Here is a 19755-nt window from a genome sequence, read left to right as displayed (position 1 = left end):
CTATAATCAGCAAAACAGAGATTTTTTTGACCCTGTGTGAGGAGTCCGTGTAATTCACTCATCAATGATTCTGAGAGGGGGAAAGTTTTGTGCAAATATATTGAGCTGTATTTGTTTTCCACCATAAAAAGGCTTACAGAGTTACAGAACATGTATTAAAGTGGACCCATCGTGCTCAGTTTCAGCTGCATGTCTTTATCAATGGATGAAGTAGTTTGCATGATTCACAGTTCAAAATAATAATGATTTTTTTTTTTTAAACCCAGGCTTTAATTCATCAACCATCTGAAACAAGTTGTTTTTGTCTCTTTCCCCTCAGTTTAAGCAAACGTTCTCCTGATTGGCTGCTCCTTAACAGGCCTGTGTACTCAGTGCTGTGTGCCTGAGATTCCCCACTCTCACTTACATTAACATCCAAAACTAAAAAATGCCATCTGAAACTGAGGCGTGATGTCTGAGCTTTTGGTTCACAGGGATTACAATAATAGGTCCGCTTTTGAAAACACTGACATCCTGCTCCAGTGTAATGGTCCTCCAGGGCCAGTCACCCCAGTCGTAGCCCTAAAGGTGGTTTTCAGATGAAACAAATTCTTAAATATTTCATATTTGGTAGGAAAAGGTGACTGACAGTGCTACTGGTGAAAACAATCACACATAAATAAATAGGATACTGATGAGCTGGCTTTGCAGTCACCCAAGAATTGCTAAAAAAAAAAAAAAAAAAGCATCTACTTGATATTTCACCTACTCCCGTATTTAGATGCTTTTATTCTGTTAAGTCTGAACTATTTAGCATATGTTGTTTACAAAAGTGCATCTCGGGAAAACAAAAACACTGAATTCTTAAGTATGCGGCATCCCTTTTTGACAAATGCTTTCCACACCAAAAAGCGTGAATGATGCTAAGCTCAGTAATTTCTTCACTCAGTCTAAGTAAGGAATGGATATCCTGTCCTACAGTGGATGCTTTTGTCAGACAATATTGCAATATATATAATACAAGAGGAGGGGGAAACAGACCATCTATGTACAGAAATGCTTTTTTTTCGAAGACAAGTCGTTTTCTCTGAGTTGAAATTACAACTACCTAATGGAACCTCTGGGAGGCGATCTAACACAAGCTAAATATTTGCAATTCAGCCAATGTACAGTGCTTCACCCTGAGGGGCCTCAGTAGGACATAAACTATATTTTTAGAAAAATACTCCAGAATAAAGCTATTTTAAGAAATTGGGAGTGATACTTTTTTTTTTTTTTGCATAAATATTAAGGAAGGCCAATACAGGCTAAGGCTTTTTGGAGGAAATGCACACAAACACTTAGTTAATGTCTCTTAATGCCAGTCAGTCTCTCTTGTGAGTTGTCCTTTTTCTGTTCCTCTGGTATCAGCCTGGTTCTTGTTTAATCACCAAAGAAGTCTTTCAGAACAGTGTTTCAATTGTGTCCGCTGTTACTCTGGTTGCTGGAGGGGGAAGACAAGTGGTGGTTAGACATTATAGCATCACCATAATACAGTTACAGGAACACGCTTGATGAGTATTCCTTCCTAATCTAATCGAATTACTGAGACATGATCACGAGCTTCAGGTTACGGTTAATTAAAGCACATGCTTGCGCATTTAACTGGAGAAAAAAAAAGTCTGTAGGCAAACCAGCAGCATCTGTACTGGGCTTGTGCCGGAGGTGACTCTTATTCTGCAACCTCTGCTTTGCATTCTGCTTTTTCATGGCAAGAGTTGGAAGAGTTATTTATTCATGCTGGTACAGAACAAACCTTGAAGCTGTTGCAAACTCAGCAGCAAAAACACCAATGAAGGCACAAATATAATGATAAACTTACTTGTTGTTTCAGACAGGTTTATTCCACTCCTATGTTCTCCTCCTACTACTGCTCCATTCCCTTTGACATTGACCTCCATCTTTGACAAAGAATTCGGAAGACTCGGTGAAGAGTTGATGCTGCTTTGCGTCGGCTTCTTGGCTACAGGTGGAGGAACTTTATCACACTTCACTCCATCAAATGTAAACACAGCAGCCTTGGATTGATCGGACACTTGCATGAGCTCAGCTGCCAAGCTTTGCTTTAGATTTGCCTGAGCGTCAGGGGATGAGGCAGTCTCTATGACAACCTTTTTTGTGCTCCTAGAGAAGATAAAGCTAGCAGTAGAAGCTGGAGACTTGTGCATGTCATATCCTTCGTGTGATTTCCGTGGCAAAGCTCCTGGGTCACTGACGCAGCTGTATGTCGATGATTTCACACCCAGTTTGGAGGGCAGACCATCTCTTGAAGACATTGCTGCAGTTTTCATTCGTATGGCTTCCTGTAAGCGCATTGAAGGACTGGTCATTGTCACAGAGGATGATTTAATGGCCTGAGGGGGAGATTTCAGTGACAAAGACTTGCGGATGGGTTTTTGAGGAATGTTTTGAGATCCTTGGATAGAAACTGGGGAATTATCCTTAACTGGTGCTTCCTCATTTGTGGACTTGTCCTCTGGCGGACTTTGCACCTGATCTTCGGTCATGTTGACTGATCTCAGGCGAACCATTTGAAGCAGGGAAGGGGTGACAAGAGGTATGTTAGCATCCTCTTTGGGAATGGGAACACTTTTGTGGCGGGAGAGGAGCTCCTTGGTCCTGGCATCTCGATTTGCTAGGCTGGAATGTCTTCTGAAATTAACTCCATGAGTTAAATTATCTGACGGTAGAGGAGGCGCTACAGGCACAGTCAGAGCTGAAAACTGAGTACTGATGGACACAGGGGGATCTTCAATTTGCAGAGAACCTCGCTTCTGGAAACTGCCGGGAGGATCTACAGCTGTGTTTGGTACTGGGCTTTCTGCTCTTTTCATACTTGGTATAAGAGGCGATTCCACTGGTGGAGGCAATACAGTCTCTAAAACAGATGAAGAAATCTCCTCAAAAGCTATAGATTTTGGAACCTGCACGTCAATCACTGGTTCTGTGTCGTTTATAACTGGTTGTGGAACAACTGGGTGCAAATCTGAACTCTGTACAGTCTGCACATTAGGGTTGCCCAACTCTGTGACGCAACCAGCCATCACATCTGGTGCACTGTCGGTTATGATGGATGGAGGAGGAGGTGGAGGAAAGTCAACCTCATCCACTCCATCAAATACAGAGTCCCCTTCCAAAGGAGGTGGTGGAGGTGGCCAGGAGGACTCTACAATGTGGATCTCCTCCTGTACCCTTTGTAAATCATTTGGAGGTGTAGATACTGCTGAGGGAGGTGTTTTCCTTGATAGAGGCGGTGTCGGGTGGTATGCTGGGGGAGGGGTAGGTGGCGGAGAAAACTTATTGATTCTGGGGACCTCTATTGAAAGTGTTTGCATGGATTGGACTTCACTTCTGTCCGTCTCAGCCTTGCTCTCGTCAAATAAAGCTGTCACACCTTTCTCTAAAGACATGTAGTTCTCCACAGATATAGTGACCTCTGCTGTGCCACTCGTTACATTGTTCTCTTTCTCCACTGACTTCTCCGCCAAGACCATTTCCCCTTTGTGCAGTAGTGTCATGGGTTTCTTCATGACAGGAGGGGGATCTTTCTTTGGAGTTGTCCCTTGACTCTCTGGCTCCTTCATTACAAAGCTACTACTCTGTTCTTGCTGCTGAACATCTACGCTTGCTTTTCTTTTGTCCTGGACGAAAGATGTTTCTTGTTCTGGATATTCCTTACCCTCCTGCACCACATGAACTCTGTCAGGATGCATTGTTGATAGTAACTCAGGCTTTGCTTGAGTTTTGGACAGTTCTATGATAGGTTTGTCTGTAGCTGTTTGAATTTGATCCAAAACCTGCATCTCTTTCCTAGTTTCAGTCTGGGTTCCTGTGTCGTTACTTGTGCTTTCCTGTACTTGTGCTGCTTTTTGTTTAACATTAGGGCAAGGCCCACAGAGGAGCTCCAAGGTGCGTCTGCTGTGGACCCATGTCTCTGGAGGAGGAGGACATGGTGCTTTGACTTTAGGAGGTGGTGGGATGTTCAATAGCTCATTTACTTCCTCTCTAAAAGTTGAGGTATTGTTCTTCAGTGCAAGGTCTTTTGTAGCAACAGTTGGTGAAGATCCCTGTGGAGGCTGATTTGAGCTACACACAGAAACTTCTGTATTGGCAAGCTCAGATGTTCCAGATGATAAAGACGTAACTGAGGATGAAGGAGATGCTGCTGAGGATGAGGCTCGTGACGCTGATCTTTCCGGCTTGACTGGTTTCTTCTTCTGCTTCTCTGGGGAGGTTGGGGAGATCCCTTTTGGAGAAAGTGTTGGCGTGCCACTCTGACTAGAATAACCACTAGATGGAGAAATGGTCCGTTCAAATTTCCCATCCTCTGGTGGAACTTTCTGTGGGGAGGAACTAGATTCTGGAGATAGCCCATCTTCATTTGAAGATGCCTTAGCAGAACTCAGAGGATTGGTGGAAGAATCTGGAGAGCTTGACCTAAGGAAGTTTGATACATCTTCGGGTATCTTAGTGCTATTTGTAGAAACCAACTTTGTCTCATCCTCTGGTACAATATTCTCTCTAGTAAATGTCACCTCCCCAGAAGCAGAGTCATTAAGACTTTTGTTATCCACAATAACCACCCTGGAGTTACCTCTAATCTTATTACTGTGCAGAGAGTTTGATCTACGTGGTGGTGCTGGAGGTTGCTTGGTCTTCATAACTGAAAGGCTACGTTTCTTTTTATTCTTTGCTTCTTCTCCAGCAGCCACCGCCACCGATTCACCAGATTCTGTTGCTGGTCTTGTAACAAGGTTTTCACCTTTACCGCTAGGGCTGCTAATCGCATGAACAGAGCTACGGAAACTAACAAGGTCCTGATCCCCAGCAGTTTGTTTGGTTTGCCCATTTAGACATACTCTCTGTGAAGAGTTACTGCTTTGTGTGCTACCCTTGGAGGACAGTGGGGATGAGTTTGAAATAATGGTCTCAGAAGACTTTGACTCACTCCAGTTTGACCCTGAAGCTGATGTGGCCAGTGTGGAGTCATTGTGATAATGGTTTGTCTGGGAAGTGTCACCATCTGATCTTCTGGATAGCAAGGGGCTGACTGCCGAGTCCCCAGATGCCAGGCTGCTTTTGCTTACAGTGCGAACACTGCTGCCATGGTTGACACTGCTGCCATGGTTGACACTGCTGCCACGAGTCCGGCTGGTACTGCGGTCAATCTCAATGAATTCAATCGATGCTGGCATTACAGCATTAGGAATGATTGTAGACAAGTAAGTGGCCTGTGGAGAGATAGACATCACTGGCCCCTGAAAGAAAACAGAAAATGTTTCATATGTAAATGTGACAAATTGCCAATAATCAACTAGGAATTAAAAACAAAGTTCACACAACTAATTTAAAGACAGTTTTCTTATCTAACAGCTTGATTTAATTCCTACCTGGGGTTCCTGGAGGAAATTAAACATTGAAGGAGATAAAGAGGTGGATGTTGTCATGCCAGGTACTGCAAGAGACTTGGGTCTTAGGTTGGAGGTGGGAAAGAGCTGGGAACCAAAGTCCTGGTGGTCCTGGAGATGCTTCCTCACCAGCTCTTCACCTCTGAATGCCTGCTTAGAGTGGAGTGGAGTGGACCATTCTTGAAATATAAAAGGCATATTAAACTTATAACATATATCAAAGCTATTTACAATGAATAGGTTCTTTCTGAATAACTCTTTACCTCCAGCTCTGAAACATGTACCCTTGCTCCCAACTTATTTGCGACTGGAGTCCCATCATCTGTAGAAATGGTGATGACACCTGATGATTGGCTGTTACTGATCTGTGTGTTGACAGAGACCTCAGTAGAAACAAGCGGCTGAAAGGTGGAGTTTCTGTTTAGGCCTGTGAAAAAGGTATATCACTGTTAGCACCATTAGTAACATGGTAATATAGTTTTAGTTCATCATCAACAAAGAACAATACTTTGAGCGTACCAAGTTCTTTCTGGACCTGGTTGGGAATACCCATGATGGTGGTTCTCCTGGTCTTCTTCCTGCTCTTATCTTGTCTTTTGATTGGATTCAGGGGCTTGAATGTAGAACCTGTAAGTAAAAAAACAAAACTTTCACATGTGCACATTTCAGGCTTCAATATTCTTGTCTGATTTTTCGCCGCACATTAAAAACTGAATTGTGAATTCTTTGCTTTGCAGGTTGTGCTGTAGAACTGCCAAAGCCCCATCTCATGTTCATGCTAACTGCTAATTGAAATTCTGTTGACTGTCCTTTATAGTGATTAATTATGGTCATTATGACAAATGTGGCAGCAAATTTCAGGTATTCCCACAACCAGGGAGAAGGAGCAAGTTTATGCTAATCCTTCCTAAGAATCTACTCTTATATTTGCAGCTCTTTAAGGCTCTACCTAAGCTAGATGTTACCACCAACATGCTAGCATGCCTATAATGATTATCCTAGCATAGTAATGGGATGCAAGTATGCGGTTAAAAATCTTCTACTTTTTGGTGTAGCCCATTAGAGTGACAATTAGTACCAAACAGTATGAATAAAATGGATGGAAATGTCATTAGTTTTTCAAGTAATACATAACAGATTCTGGAAAAATAAAAACAAATTTAAGAAAAATACTTAATGCCTAAATATTCCGAGCTGGCAGCCAGTTTCAGCAGCTTATTCTAAATATGTATGCACATTTTATGATGGCACTCAAGGAAAGGTCAGTGTTTCAACAACATATGTAGGCGCCATGGATATCTATATAGGATTAATGGTAATGTTTCCAGTATGTACTGACATATTTAAGGGAGATGATCAATCTTAGGGCCAGATTCCTGGCATGACTAAAAAAAGTTGTACACTCATTGGACACTTTAATAGTTACATCTTTTGCCTTCAGAACTGCCTTAATTCACAGATTTAACAAAGTGCTAGAAACAAAGATTTTGCTCAGTATTGAAATGATAGCATCATGTAGTTGCTGCAGATGTGCCATGATGCAAATCTCCCACTTCATCATATCCCAGAGGTGCTCTACTGTATTGAAATCTGGTCACTTTAGAGGCTATTTGAGTACAATGAACTCAATTTTATATTAAGGAAATCCATTTTAAATGATTTGTGACATGGAATTTCAACCTCCAGTTGTTGGAAGAAGTGCACATTGTGGTCATAAAGGAATGGACATGGTCAGCAACAATAATCAGCGAGGCTGTGGTACTTAAACAATGATCATTTGGAACTTAGGGGGCAAGAATGTGTGGCAAGAAAATATCCAACACGCCATTATACCACTGCCACCAACCTGAACCACGCTTTCCATGTTATTTATGCCAAATTCTGACCTTCCTAATCCTAATATGGCAGCAGAGATTGAGACTTGAACTTCAGAAGATCATATTGACCATGTCTACATGCCTACATGGAATGCTGTCATATGATTGGTTGATTAGATACTTACTTTAACAAGCAGTTGAACAGGTGCACCCAAAAAAGTGGCCAGTAAGAACAGTGCTTAAATACTGGGAGCAGTGAAATATATTATATATAAAGTAAAATATATTAGGCACTTTTCTTCTCTTGATAATTAAGTTTTTTTTTTTGTAAATATATGATCTGAATACCAATTAGACTCCCTGCATGCACACACAGAATGGCACGCTTTCCCCTTCAGCTGTGATGTGTAGAGCTGCTGTGATGTCTTTAGATGTTTAGAACTCTTTGAGTTACAGAAAAAAAATCTTCAGCTGTGCATAAGAGTATGTTAGTATGAGTGTGTGTCTGTGTATCGAGTTCCTCCTCCTTTGATTTCACACCATAACTGCAGAGGCACCAAGTAGCTGGAATGAGACGTGCATGCTAAATAAGTACCCACCTATGATTCACCATAAAGCAGTAAATTCAGGAACAAAGCTCAAACTGCTCTCATGGGCACTATGATTAGCTCCTATTCCTCTAAGATGAAGGCAATACATATCCCTCCTTTCCAAGTTCTACACACACAAGCAGAGCTGTTTCTTGCCTTGGCGGGTAAGTGCAGGTCTAGTCATCGCAGCAAAGGTTACTGTGCTATCAGTATTCCCAGAGTTGGCTCTTGACTCTGGAGATGCATCTCCATCCTTGGAGTTGATATCCTCCGGATGAAGAGTGTCTGTGGACTGCAGGGATACACACACACCGACATACATAGAGGTGTGTAGTTAGGTAGCTGTCTTTGCTTTGAGGAATAACGAGTAAAATGATCCACAGAGCTTTTAGGGCACTTACAGCAATGCTTTCACTGTCAGGAAAGTTCCCTCCATTCTTGTGTTCTGAGAGATCAAAACAGACAAGTTTGAAAAAACTGAAGCTCCATATACAATCACTCTTATATAGACATGCAATCATTTATGTAACCATAGATTTTTTTTTTTTTTTTTTAATAAAGTGGGATATACAAAAATCTTCAGTTTAAGACCTAACAAAATGTTATGTTATGTCATATTGATATGAAGAATCAAATGAATGTGCCTTACCTTCCTGCTGTTGTATCTTGAGTCCCTCTTGAGCTTCAGTGTGCAGGTCTTCCAAGTACTGAGGCCTGCTGCCCTCAATGAAAACATTCTCCTGGTAGTGCTGCGAGGCTGTATAATGGACTGTCAACCTCTTCTGGTCTTCATTCACCTTGGGACCAGCTGTTGATATAATAAGAAAAAATAGTAAAGGTCAAATCTATTTGGTATTTTATACCTTTAAATGCCTGAAATTCACCAAAAAGAATGGTCTTAATTTTGTAACGTGCACTGAAACGTCCAGGTATATTATAAAAAACGATTTTTGCACTCCAACCATGTCTTGCAACAACTGTGATGTCTACCCATCACTGTCCTGCTCAAGGGCAAGGTCAATGGGATGGCACAGCTAACAACAAAGACACAAAACCACCGGTTTATGCCTGTTAGAGCAGGGGCAACACACTCACAGAACTGGAGTTATATCGAGTTTATATCAATTTGTTTTGGAACCCTATTGTGTGACAGAACCTTTATTCACACATATTGTAACATCAGAACTACTAATTTTGGCAACAGCATTTATCCAGAATTATTCAGAATTAAAACAATAGTGAGACATCAACTCTTTGCACTATCCCAATGAAAGCAGTGGTGTTAGCATAAATAGAGACATTTATCAACTTGACAGAGAACTTGCTTCACTTCCACCTGATAAGAATGTGCGTTTGTCAGCGCACCTTTAATGCAGCGCACTTATTAAGTCTCCTCATCCAAGTTTGGCGTGCAGACATCCCAGTCTGGCCAGGCCCTCGGCAGTAAACTATGGCCTGGCTAATCTCCTGCAGTATCTTGCTTCCTTGTAAACCCCGCAGGGATTACTGCCGATAATCTGTCCTCATGCAAGGATGCTGCAAGAAACCCTGCTGAAATATTAACTACAACACACATACCTCTTACTGATCAAATAAACAGACTATTACAAAAACAGGACTCCTGTGTGGGAACTGGACCAAGCTCTGTCTCTCTGCAGGACTGCTTTGCACGACGTCAAATGACAGCTAAGGAGCTGATCCCAGCTGACACTGGGTAAGAGGCACCCTGGACAGGTTGCCAGTCCATCACAAGGCAAACAAAAAGAGAGAAAAGCAATAATACAAACCTTTAGCTAACGTAGAATCAACTGACCAAACATTCATGTCTTTGGCATGTGGGATAAAATTGGGGCTTCTTGCCTTCTTGTGTTAACCACAGTGATGGCAGCTACATCACAGTGCTACATCTAGGATTCTGAACCACAAATTCATGAAAATCTGCACAACTGTGTATGAACTGGGAAGTCATTTCCATGGGAAATCAGTCATGCAAATTGGCTAAAATCTTAGCTGAGCAAGGGTCAGCGTGAGTTGTTCCTTTTCCTTCCTTTATCGCTCCCACTGGTTCCCAGTTAGGATGGACTACACTCAGTTTAGTCTATAAACTTCCACTTGACAACTGTGAGCATCTCATGACAATTACTCAAATATGTAACACTTTAACCAGTAGCAACAAATAACCGAAGAAGCAGCCCTCCCTGATACTCTGCCAGACCCCTGCAGGAGGTTTAGGGATTTGGGTTGATTAATACGATTCCCCCCCAAAAAGTCAGCAAAGAGCTTTATCTCATTAGACAGGACCTCCAAATTACCTTCAACACTAATTCTTACACATCGGTGTGTTTGTGAACTGTTGAGGTAGATGTCAGTTAAAATGAAAAAACAGTACTTGCTTTTAAGGTATATTTAGTATGATAAAAAGCTTGGTTAAACAATCAATCACAGCAAAGTTAAAGAGATTTACTGCAGCCTCCACGTGAGTCGGCACTCACCCTTTTTCTTGAAGATGGACAGCAGAGAGTGGATGCTCTTCCTCAAGTAAACAACCATGCCTACACCAGTGCCATAACAAAACCCACACTCAAAACGCCAGAGCAAAGCAAAACAGAGTCTAACAAGTCGTCCTTCTGTCAATTTGACCTGCGATTGAGATCCGCATGCCTCGACTGAGGAGGCAGAGCTCGACAGCAATGATCGCAGGTGCTTCTGCAGAGACTTGGAGGGACTTGGGAAGGACAAGCGCACAATGAGATCTGCTTTCAGCCCAGCTGCCTTATCCCCGAGTCTGATACCCTCCTCCCTTCCCCCGCTGCTCTTTCTCTCTCGTGTCTGTTTTGCTCACACAGGCTCCCTCCATTGCTATTCCCTCCCCATTGTCAAATGATGAACCCCTCCCGCCAGCAAGACGGCTGTCAAAGTTTGGCTTTCAGGAGGCAACCAGCCCCCCACTTCACTCAGTATAGACAGACACGTGTGGAGCTTTGTGCACACACTCCACCAGTGCAAACCCAGTTAAAGCTTCCTTATGCTAATTAAAACAAAGCTACCCATGAAAAATGTTCCAATATAAGAGAGCTAATTTCTGCATATTCTACCATAGATTCTAAAACTACCCGCTTGGTCACTGATATAATCTGAAGTTGTGGAGCTTCTACATCCCTACTGGAAGCCTTCAGCAGTATGCATGTGTCTGACACTGTGTCTCATTATCTAAGGGCTACAGGGGCTGCATTTGACAGTAAAGGTGTCCTCACGATGAAAAGCTATGCCGTTCCAGTTTTATTCTCTTATGTCTCCCTCCATCACTTTTTTCCCAGTACCCTCACTCCCCTGCCTGTCTCTGCCAATCTCAACTCCTTTACATCTTTCTATAGTTCTTCCTTCTTCCTGCCTGCCCCTTTAGCCTTATATCTAACAAAGGTCTAATTTGAGTTATAAATAGCTGACAGCGCCTCAGTTCATCATCTGTCTGCGGATGAGTTCCTGCTAATGTTTCCTGACAAACTGCAGAGGGTATGAAATATAACACGGCTTCAGGACAACTCAGTTAATGTGGATTCGGTGCCAAACAAACGATCAGTACTGCATCCCGGGATTGCTTTCCTGCTGGTGAAGATGCAGCACTTTGATTCTCTTGCCCCCTGAATGGGGGTTTTTCTACAATAACAGGGTCACAGCAGGGGGCTACAGCTGGCTTGCACCAGCTGGAGGGTAGTAATGCAATTACCTTCAATCATTCACTTGCTATCCCTCCACATACAGGAATCCTGGCACTGGTAAAATAAAAGTGGAGCTTCTCCCGTAAAGAAATCTGCACCCCAGTGCCCCAGGGTCAGACTGCCCAGCCCGGGGTGCTGGCAGTGGTTCAACCTCAGTGTGGTGAGCCCAGGCTGGAATATACAGAGGCATTCAGGAGCTTTAGACCTGGGAGCCGTGCCAGAGGATTAACTCTGCCACCAGATTAACCTGTCCATCTCCTCACCTCGTGCTCCCACTTGCCTCACCTTTGTCATCTCTCTGTCTTACCCATTTATGCCATATCACACTTTGCACCACATCTTTGCTCTGCATCTCATCTTCAAGTGTCTGGATGACATCGCCAGGCAACTAATTCAGTCTCATCACTGTCTAATCCATATTAATATCTTACCAATATGAGACAAGAGAGAGCTTACGGGCATGAGAAAGGAGCTTTGTTGCAAGTCGCAAACGTTCCTTTTCTTCAGATATAAATCCCCTGCACACCCACTCCCCTCACCACAGACCTTTACTACATGCCAGTTTTGGGGGTCCCTGGCCCAACATATGCACCCTCCCCCCTCTTGTTAACTAAGACCCCTCATATCAATATTCATTAGAATGCCTAAAGAGACACCATCTGGTCCTGGTGGAGAGGGCAGAGGGGAGCGAGGGCCTTTAGTACACACAACAAACCATTCCACTGCATAAGCTAAACAAAACAGAAACTAACGGACACTAAAGCCTTTCTAACGCAGGTTTCCAAATCAGTTCAAGGTGTCAGGTCAAAAGATGGGGAAAAAAAGCCAAATATTTACTTGTAAAGTGCTACGTAGCCTATTTCCTTCAGCACTTTTAAATCAACTGGTGTGCCTTTTAGGGGACAATCAGAGGTTGTTTTACAGCCTTGTCTTTGTGAGTCTAAAGATAATATCATAAATCACCAGTGCCAGACTGTTGGGCTTGTTTGCAGGTCAAATAGTCTGTGAAAGAATAATCAGAGCTCAGACAGCCAACAAAACCTGCTTGTTAAAAGGTCACAGGCACAAAAATACAGCCCATGCTTCATTAGCAACAGTCACATTTAAAATAACGATAATGACTTGGGATGTTATTTTCCTTTAGCCTTCTGATTTACATCTTGTATCAGAGCTCCAGCCAGGTGTGTGATCTGCTGAAAAGGTAAAGTGTGTGGAGTTTGGAAGAAAAATGTCTATTTGTTTATTTGAACATCCCATTTTTTTAAAACTCATATATTTAAATTCAATATTTTATGGTTTTTAAGATCTCTTCTCACACTCATTTGTCATAATAAACCTTCCTATAGGGTTGTTATTTACAGATGTTTGACTGCTGATCAAATAAAACCACACATTCAAAGTTTCTCTGTGTAACCACGTGAAGCATTTTTCATGTGTCTTGATGCATGCTCAATCATTCAGGTAAAGAAATCCCAAAAAGTTGATTCAGCTTTTTTATGTATTTAACACAAAATACATGAATACATTGTTAATTTAAATTGGAAATGAATAATATTAATCAGTGAGCTTAGAAACAGTACTGACCACTAACATCAACAAACAATTCCAACACAAACTCCAAAGTGGCAGAAACACTGAATTACAATATGTCTTTAAATAACATTTAACTACTGATAACATTATCAGGGAAGGAAACTAAGTTGGGCAGTTAGCTGCTACATTAGCAGCTTTGTTTAGTGATGTAACAACTGATTATTTAAGAGGAAAACAATTATTAGTTCTAGTCCTGGCCAATATTATTTTCTTTTTTATCCTAGAAGTGGACAAGGCTTTCAAACTACACAGGGTTTTAGGTTGGGAACAAAATAAATAATAAATACTGACTCCTTCAATTCCCAAACTATCATTAGAGCCTCTATTTTCATAGATATTGTGTGTAAAGTCTATAATCTGAGCAGATAGATTAGCCCTAATCACAATTAAATGAAATGCATGTGTATTACAACTGTAGAGCATCTTTAAATCCAAACTAATGAGATTAATTAACTCTACTCTTTATCCAAAGTTGCCCGTTTGTAATAAAAAAAATCACTTCAAATATGAAAATAAACAAAACAGACAATACATTATTAAAAACTTCGAAACTGACCTACTTTACAAGCTGCAAGCATAACAATGTTACTATACACAGCTACCTTATCTCTCAGAGCAGCACACAGACATAAGCTTTTTATGGTTTCTGGTAAACATGTAACACACCCATATAGCGTCTTGCTCCACTAGAGAGTGCTATATCAGCTCTGATTCTGCTTGGACTGCAAGTATGAGACTGCAAAAAAAGCAGGTCATTCGATGAGGATGTTTACAGCAGATACACATGGCCACTTTGCATTGATAGTGGCAAAAGAAAAGCAGCTGAATATAAAATATGACTCCCAGTGAGCTGACCAAGCCCAACCATGGATGCTAACACACACAGAAATAAATACCCTTGATGGAAAATTTTATAATTTCATAGTGGTTCATCACACATCCTCGGCTCACCCTCTCATTTGCTGCATACCGCAGAAATGAGGAGAAGAGACTAAGAAGTGATAGCTGTATTGCTTTTGTCACAACCTCAAAATCCGTATCAGGTGAGCACATGGGCCACTGGACCACAACGAGGTACAGGGTTTCCACTTCATGCCTGGCTGGGTTTCAAAAGTGCTTTTGTTTATTACTGGGTGTATGGTTCACTACATTAACACTGGGCTCATTAGAAAAAAAGAGGGGGGGACACCAGGTGACAGTGGCATGTAGAAGTAATGTTTTCCACTGGTTGTGTGTGGCTTTACAAGGCACTTTACATTGTAACGTTAAGACCTTCCAATATTAGAAAGATAATCCCAGTAATCAGAGGACCCCCTATGAGCAAGGACTTGGTGAAAGTGGGAAGGAAGAAAAATCCTTTTTAACAGGAAGAAACCTCCTGCAGGACCAGGCTCAATGTACGATAAGTAAGTGCTTTTAGTCAGATCTGAGTCTCTAAATGCTTTCTTTCGGGCATTTTTTTGCACTCATGGCTCTGTATGATGTCAGCACAGAAGCCCCACCCACTTTCTGTTCAAAACTTCTGTTTAACAAAAAGTAACCAATTAGAAGACAGCTAGCTCAAAGGGTGGAGCAATGGACTTAAAAATGGATTGTTTTAGACAGTGAATTAACTAAGGAGCCGCTCCAAAGTCCAGTCCAGGATAAATAAGGATGACTCTGAAATGTGAATGACACAAAGCTATGCTAGCAGAGAACAACAACAAGAACATGAGGCTCAAAATGATCATGATAGGCTCCCTTTGAGGTACAGATACAAAACATTCATGTTTTAGCAGTAGATTGTAGCAGAGATAATCAAGCTGGAGTAAACAGAGCTTTCGTTGGAGTCTATTTTCAGTCAGATAAACATACGTTTGCTGAAGTAGTAAATATTTACAGCAGCACAGTGGTGTGTGACATATAAACTACATAGAGCACAGCATCCAGCCAGTGGATCTGTATTTTTTCAATAAATAGTCTGTGGACAAATACTGAACTCTATACCACAGAGTAACACAATCAGGACTTTAGATGACACCTGCCTTGTCTTATGATTCAGCGTTTAGTGATTATCAGCAGATAGAAAGTGTAAGGTTTGCAGTCGATTGAGTCTTCTAAGGTTGATCTTTCCATCCCTGTACACACAAATGAAGCTGCCACAGTACAGGAAGAGAGGGTTAAAGTGTGACCAGCAATAAACCTCCAATCACCCCAACACAGGAGCACACACACACACAGGTGTCATTATTCAAGCTGGCTGCTACACTCCTGATTTGTATTCAGTGGTTGTTGTAGTGGACTTGAGTTATGAGCTCCCCTCAGCTTTTAGTTGTGCAGTATTTACCAGGGCGAAGGAGAGATGAAGGCTAGCCCGACAGCCCTTAAACACATATCTATTGGAATATTTCATGTATGTTGTGATAATGTGTCTGGAAACATTGCATTGTTATATTATGCTCATTTATCACTTTATTTATCTGATTACATTTGACATTCAGAGAGTACGAAAAAAAATGCAAACAGACAAAAACGAAAACCTGTACTAAAAAAATCATGGCGATTGTGCGAAGATGACAGCAGAAGAAAGAAAATAGGACTAAAGGAAGGTAGAGAGGGGCGGAGGAAATGGGAAGAGGGCAGGAGGATATGGAGAGGACATAAATCACTGTGTACGGTAAATGTCGCTACCCATGAATCACCCACATTTCTGATTTCCTCTGGGTGAGAAACAGAGGTGGTGAGCTGAAGAGGGAACATGAAAGGAAGACAGTGGGTTGAATAGATGTGGTGAGGAGGATGAGAAGGGCAAAGGAAACACTGAAACAAGGATCTGAAGAGTTGTGGTCAAAATTATGTCATTGAAAGAGTATGACAGTTTCTCGATCATTTAACTACAGGTTATTTGGTTAGGCACAAACATCAATAATGAGCCCAGATTTTATGCCAGGCAGGCAAAAACTCCCATTTGTCAGCATCACTGGTGACTCAGCGATATGAGGTAGTTTAACAACTAACTTAAAGAAAAACAGAAAAACAATGATTTAGCGCTCTATGAAGAAGAGGTGGGTGATTTTTTTTTTCTGTAACATTTGGATTTTGCTAAGACTAAAAGCTAGCATGTGTACCAACACAGGCAGCACTAACTAATAGCTAGGTTTGCTAGCTATCAGCTAGGTTTGCTAGCTATCATTATTTTGGTGATGTTGGTACCTATTCAAGCATTTTTAAAGGAATTATCTGATAAATAATGCCTTGTTGTGTGGTTCTGCCTGCCATAGAAGTTTGGATTTTGGTTTTTGTACATGAAATTCTAGTATTTTATTAGTCTGTAATTTAGCGCTAATTGGTAGGTATCTATGTCTGTGTTGATCTTATGGCAGCTTATGGTTGGAGGTTACTAACCAGTCTCGATGGAATTAGCTGGTAACTTTACACTTAACCAAACTTAATCAAACACGGATAACTTGAAGTACAACCAGTGATCATTGCTGGAAAGACTCTAATGCTGGTGCTTTAAAATGCAAACTCTATAGTGTGCTACTGTTTAGCCATTGCACGTCAAGATTTTAGTAGGTAAATAGGTTTTATGTGAAAAACAACATTTTTACTCATAGTTGAAATATTGTAGTGAAGGTTTAGTGAGTGCCAGTAATAGAATATTTACAGGTGCTTTACCAGCACTAATCACTTAACAAATTAGGACTCAGGGGCCAACAATACACAAAAAAACATGTAATAAAGGTGAGATCTCAAACAAATACTGATACAGGTTCTGAAATGTAAAATTGGTTCATTTAGACCCTCTCTGCACTTAGCTTAAGCACAATTAAATTAATGCAATGCCTTGTTAGCTCATGTGTCGTCTTAACCCACCGGTGCCTATTTACCGGAGATAAATCCTGTATTTGTTGCTTTTCCTAATCCCGACCTGAAGCAGGTGTAAACCTCAGCCGAGGTGACTGGACTCACACACAAACACAGAGCCAAACTTAGGAGCCACACCAGCCACTGTGCTTAAAAATAGAAAGCGTCACTCTTTTTGTAATTATCCCTCTTTCCCCCCTCTGTCTCTTCTCTGTCTCTCTTAACCAGATAAGGGGATTGTGCATATATTTCTTGAAGGAGTCGTGAGCTGTTTGTGCTGCCTGTCGCTTCCATTTAAAAGCTTTTTGTGAGCCAGACTGAAAGCTCTATAAACACATATGGATGTTTCACAGCACACTCACAGTTGACCCGCTATTTGCCACATTCATCTACAAACTCCAAACAAGATAATAAATCTATCTCGTTCCAACTGGTGTGTGGGAGGGAGTGCAGGGGTACCCCGGACTCCTGCAGAGCAATGTGGGCCTCCAGAGAAATCTGCCATGGGAGAAGACAAAAGGGTGCAAGTGTAAAGCATACTGCAATAATAATGCCCAGTGTGCAGTCACACAGAGGTGGATGCCAATGGACCGACAAAACCACAACTGCACAGAAGCTAAAACCTTGGAAAATTCTTCCACTGTTACAAGTGGCATCTCACTTTTTTGTTTAGATCAAAATTCAGTTCATTTTGAACTAAACATAAAATGAGAGTTTCGTGTGTTGTGAAACCGAGTTATTACGTCTAATGTACCTGAAAGAAACAGCTGGATATGAAAACGGAAACAGGTGAGGCAGATTGTTTGAGCCCATGCACCTGTAATGGTGAGGAGTCAGGACTCATCTCTGAGCAGGGCTGGATCATAATTTTTCAGTGTGGGGTTTGCTGTTGTGAATGGGTGCATTTTAACCCAAAGCATGACCTTTTCCGGACACTAACCAAGCAATTGTTAATGGCTAAACCTACCCAAATGCAGCAAAGTACAGTAAAATGTGATTGCAAATGAAATAGATCAGCAAAAATACAAAACAAAAAAGTAAAACCAAGGTCCAAATCTGCAGGGTTTGCCCGAAGACACCAGAAATCAATTTAAGTGGTTAACTTGGTAAATGGTAAATGGTCTGTATTTGTATAGCGCTTTACAACTTAACTCGCTATCCACCTGTAGGGGGCAGCCCACCATCTTCCTGCACAATGGTACGGCCACAGTTATGCAGGTTTCTGATGCATAATTCTTTTCGTTTTCCTTTATCTGAATTTGTAAGCTTTACAAAGAAAACTGATTTTTGTCACAGCCCGTGTTTCATGTTCATGCTTATCATTTTCCTCGGAACGTTCCCAAAATTCGCTTGCAAAATGAAAGCTCACAGGATAACGTGACCGCTGTCTCAGATAAGGATCCTGTCTGAAATTTCACAATAAAACTTCAGCCGAGATAAAGAGTAAACTGCTTGACGTTTAGCAGCTGTTCAAACTCCCAACCTCTTCGACCTTTTTTCTCAATGACAGCAATGCCACAAAATGTAAATGTCAAACTCTGGCTTGACTCATCGGTTGACAAAAGCTATGTCTGCATTTCTTTTCTTTTTTTCCTATTTAACCAAAATGCCATTTCTATAATTTTAGGCACTTATTTTCCTCGAGAAGTTAAAGGAGTTCTTTTTCTTCAAAACAATCACCCCTTGTTTTTCTCCTCTAAATGGATCATCAGTCTGTTATGATGGATAAATGCATGAGAGTTAGCCAGTAGCTGCTGTGAGAGAGGCTGTCAAAGCTGTGGAAAATGTCATAGCTGTGTTTCAAGTCCACTTGTGGAATATGCCAAGGCATTGTGGTATACTTTAGATAAACTTGTTTGTATTGCCACCATTAAATGTGAAAAGCAGAGTTTACATGGAGCAAAAATAAATAAATAAGAGGATCTGCTGACATCCTGCACAGAGGGCTGTGAGGTGCAACGAGGGGGCGGACATCTTCATTTAAGTGCACGTCATCCGAATCACACCGTTCGCATTAGGCTTGAACAGACGCAGCCTGTTTTCAGCGTACACTACAACACACATGTGATAAACACACACGTAAATGTACCAGCAGTGCAGAGAATGAGTCTAGCATGTGTCTACTAACTTCTGCGAGTGACTTCTAGCCACTGAGAACAACAGCTCATTCTGCTAGCTGTGAGCCTTCATTAAAGTCTTAGAAACACTCTCTCTTGCTCATCACTCTTCCTCTGCGAGATCCCATTATGCACGGCCGATGAGCTAAGCCTCCCTTTCGTAAACAAGTCAGAACCGCTCGGACTGAATCGGCCTGAAAACACTTTTAAATGTGTGTGAAAAGGCGTTTGAGTAAACCTGCTGCCAAATGTTGGAGTAGAAAAAGAGGCTGAAGCTGGCACCGCCTCACAGCCTTCTGCTTCAGTGTATAACGCCTGTGCCTGCATGAATCCAAGGTCTCCTGACCCGGGGCATTTCTAGAATTTATTTATTTTTTAATTGGGCGACCAGACGGGGGAAAATTTGATCAAAAACAGGAAGACTGAATTGGTTGTGAATGAAATAAATTTAATTGTGAACATCCATCCTGCCGCCATAAACATGCAATAAGAGAGCTTTACTGAACCCCGAGAGTCGAGCATGAAGCGATGGTGCTCACAAAATGCTCGCATTTTAGTTACAGCCACAAATAATTATTTTTTATTTTACCAATTTCACACATGTCATCTTGTTTAAGTTGCCCAATTTGCAAAGTGATGGAGCCCAA

At 41.6% G+C, this 19755-nt stretch overlaps 1 protein-coding gene across 1 annotated transcript in view; it reads right to left on the bottom strand.

The window, feature by feature from the left end:
• Positions 1-823: 823 nt before the first annotated feature.
• nhsl3 (NHS like 3) overlaps positions 824-19755 on the bottom strand; it is a 36747-nt gene continuing 17815 nt past the window's right edge. Inside the window, exons 2-9 of the mRNA XM_085346192.1 lie at positions 8483-8641; positions 8235-8278; positions 7990-8125; positions 5946-6053; positions 5690-5853; positions 5409-5576; positions 1841-5276; positions 824-1462 (exon numbers count right to left, since the gene is read on the bottom strand). Of these exons, the coding sequence (XP_085202318.1) occupies positions 1422-1462; positions 1841-5276; positions 5409-5576; positions 5690-5853; positions 5946-6053; positions 7990-8125; positions 8235-8278; positions 8483-8641 (4256 nt within the window). The 3' untranslated portion in view covers positions 824-1421. The remainder of the gene's footprint in view (positions 1463-1840; positions 5277-5408; positions 5577-5689; positions 5854-5945; positions 6054-7989; positions 8126-8234; positions 8279-8482; positions 8642-19755) is intronic.

Source organism: Diplotaxodon limnothrissa, linkage group LG22, assembly GCF_057381915.1.
Source record: "Diplotaxodon limnothrissa isolate DT_005_m linkage group LG22, D_limnothrissa_male_GT1.1, whole genome shotgun sequence".
NCBI classification, from domain to species: domain Eukaryota; kingdom Metazoa; phylum Chordata; class Actinopteri; order Cichliformes; family Cichlidae; genus Diplotaxodon; species Diplotaxodon limnothrissa.
The sequence above is the reverse complement of the archived record's forward strand: the minus strand, read 5'-3'. Positions and strand labels throughout refer to the sequence as shown.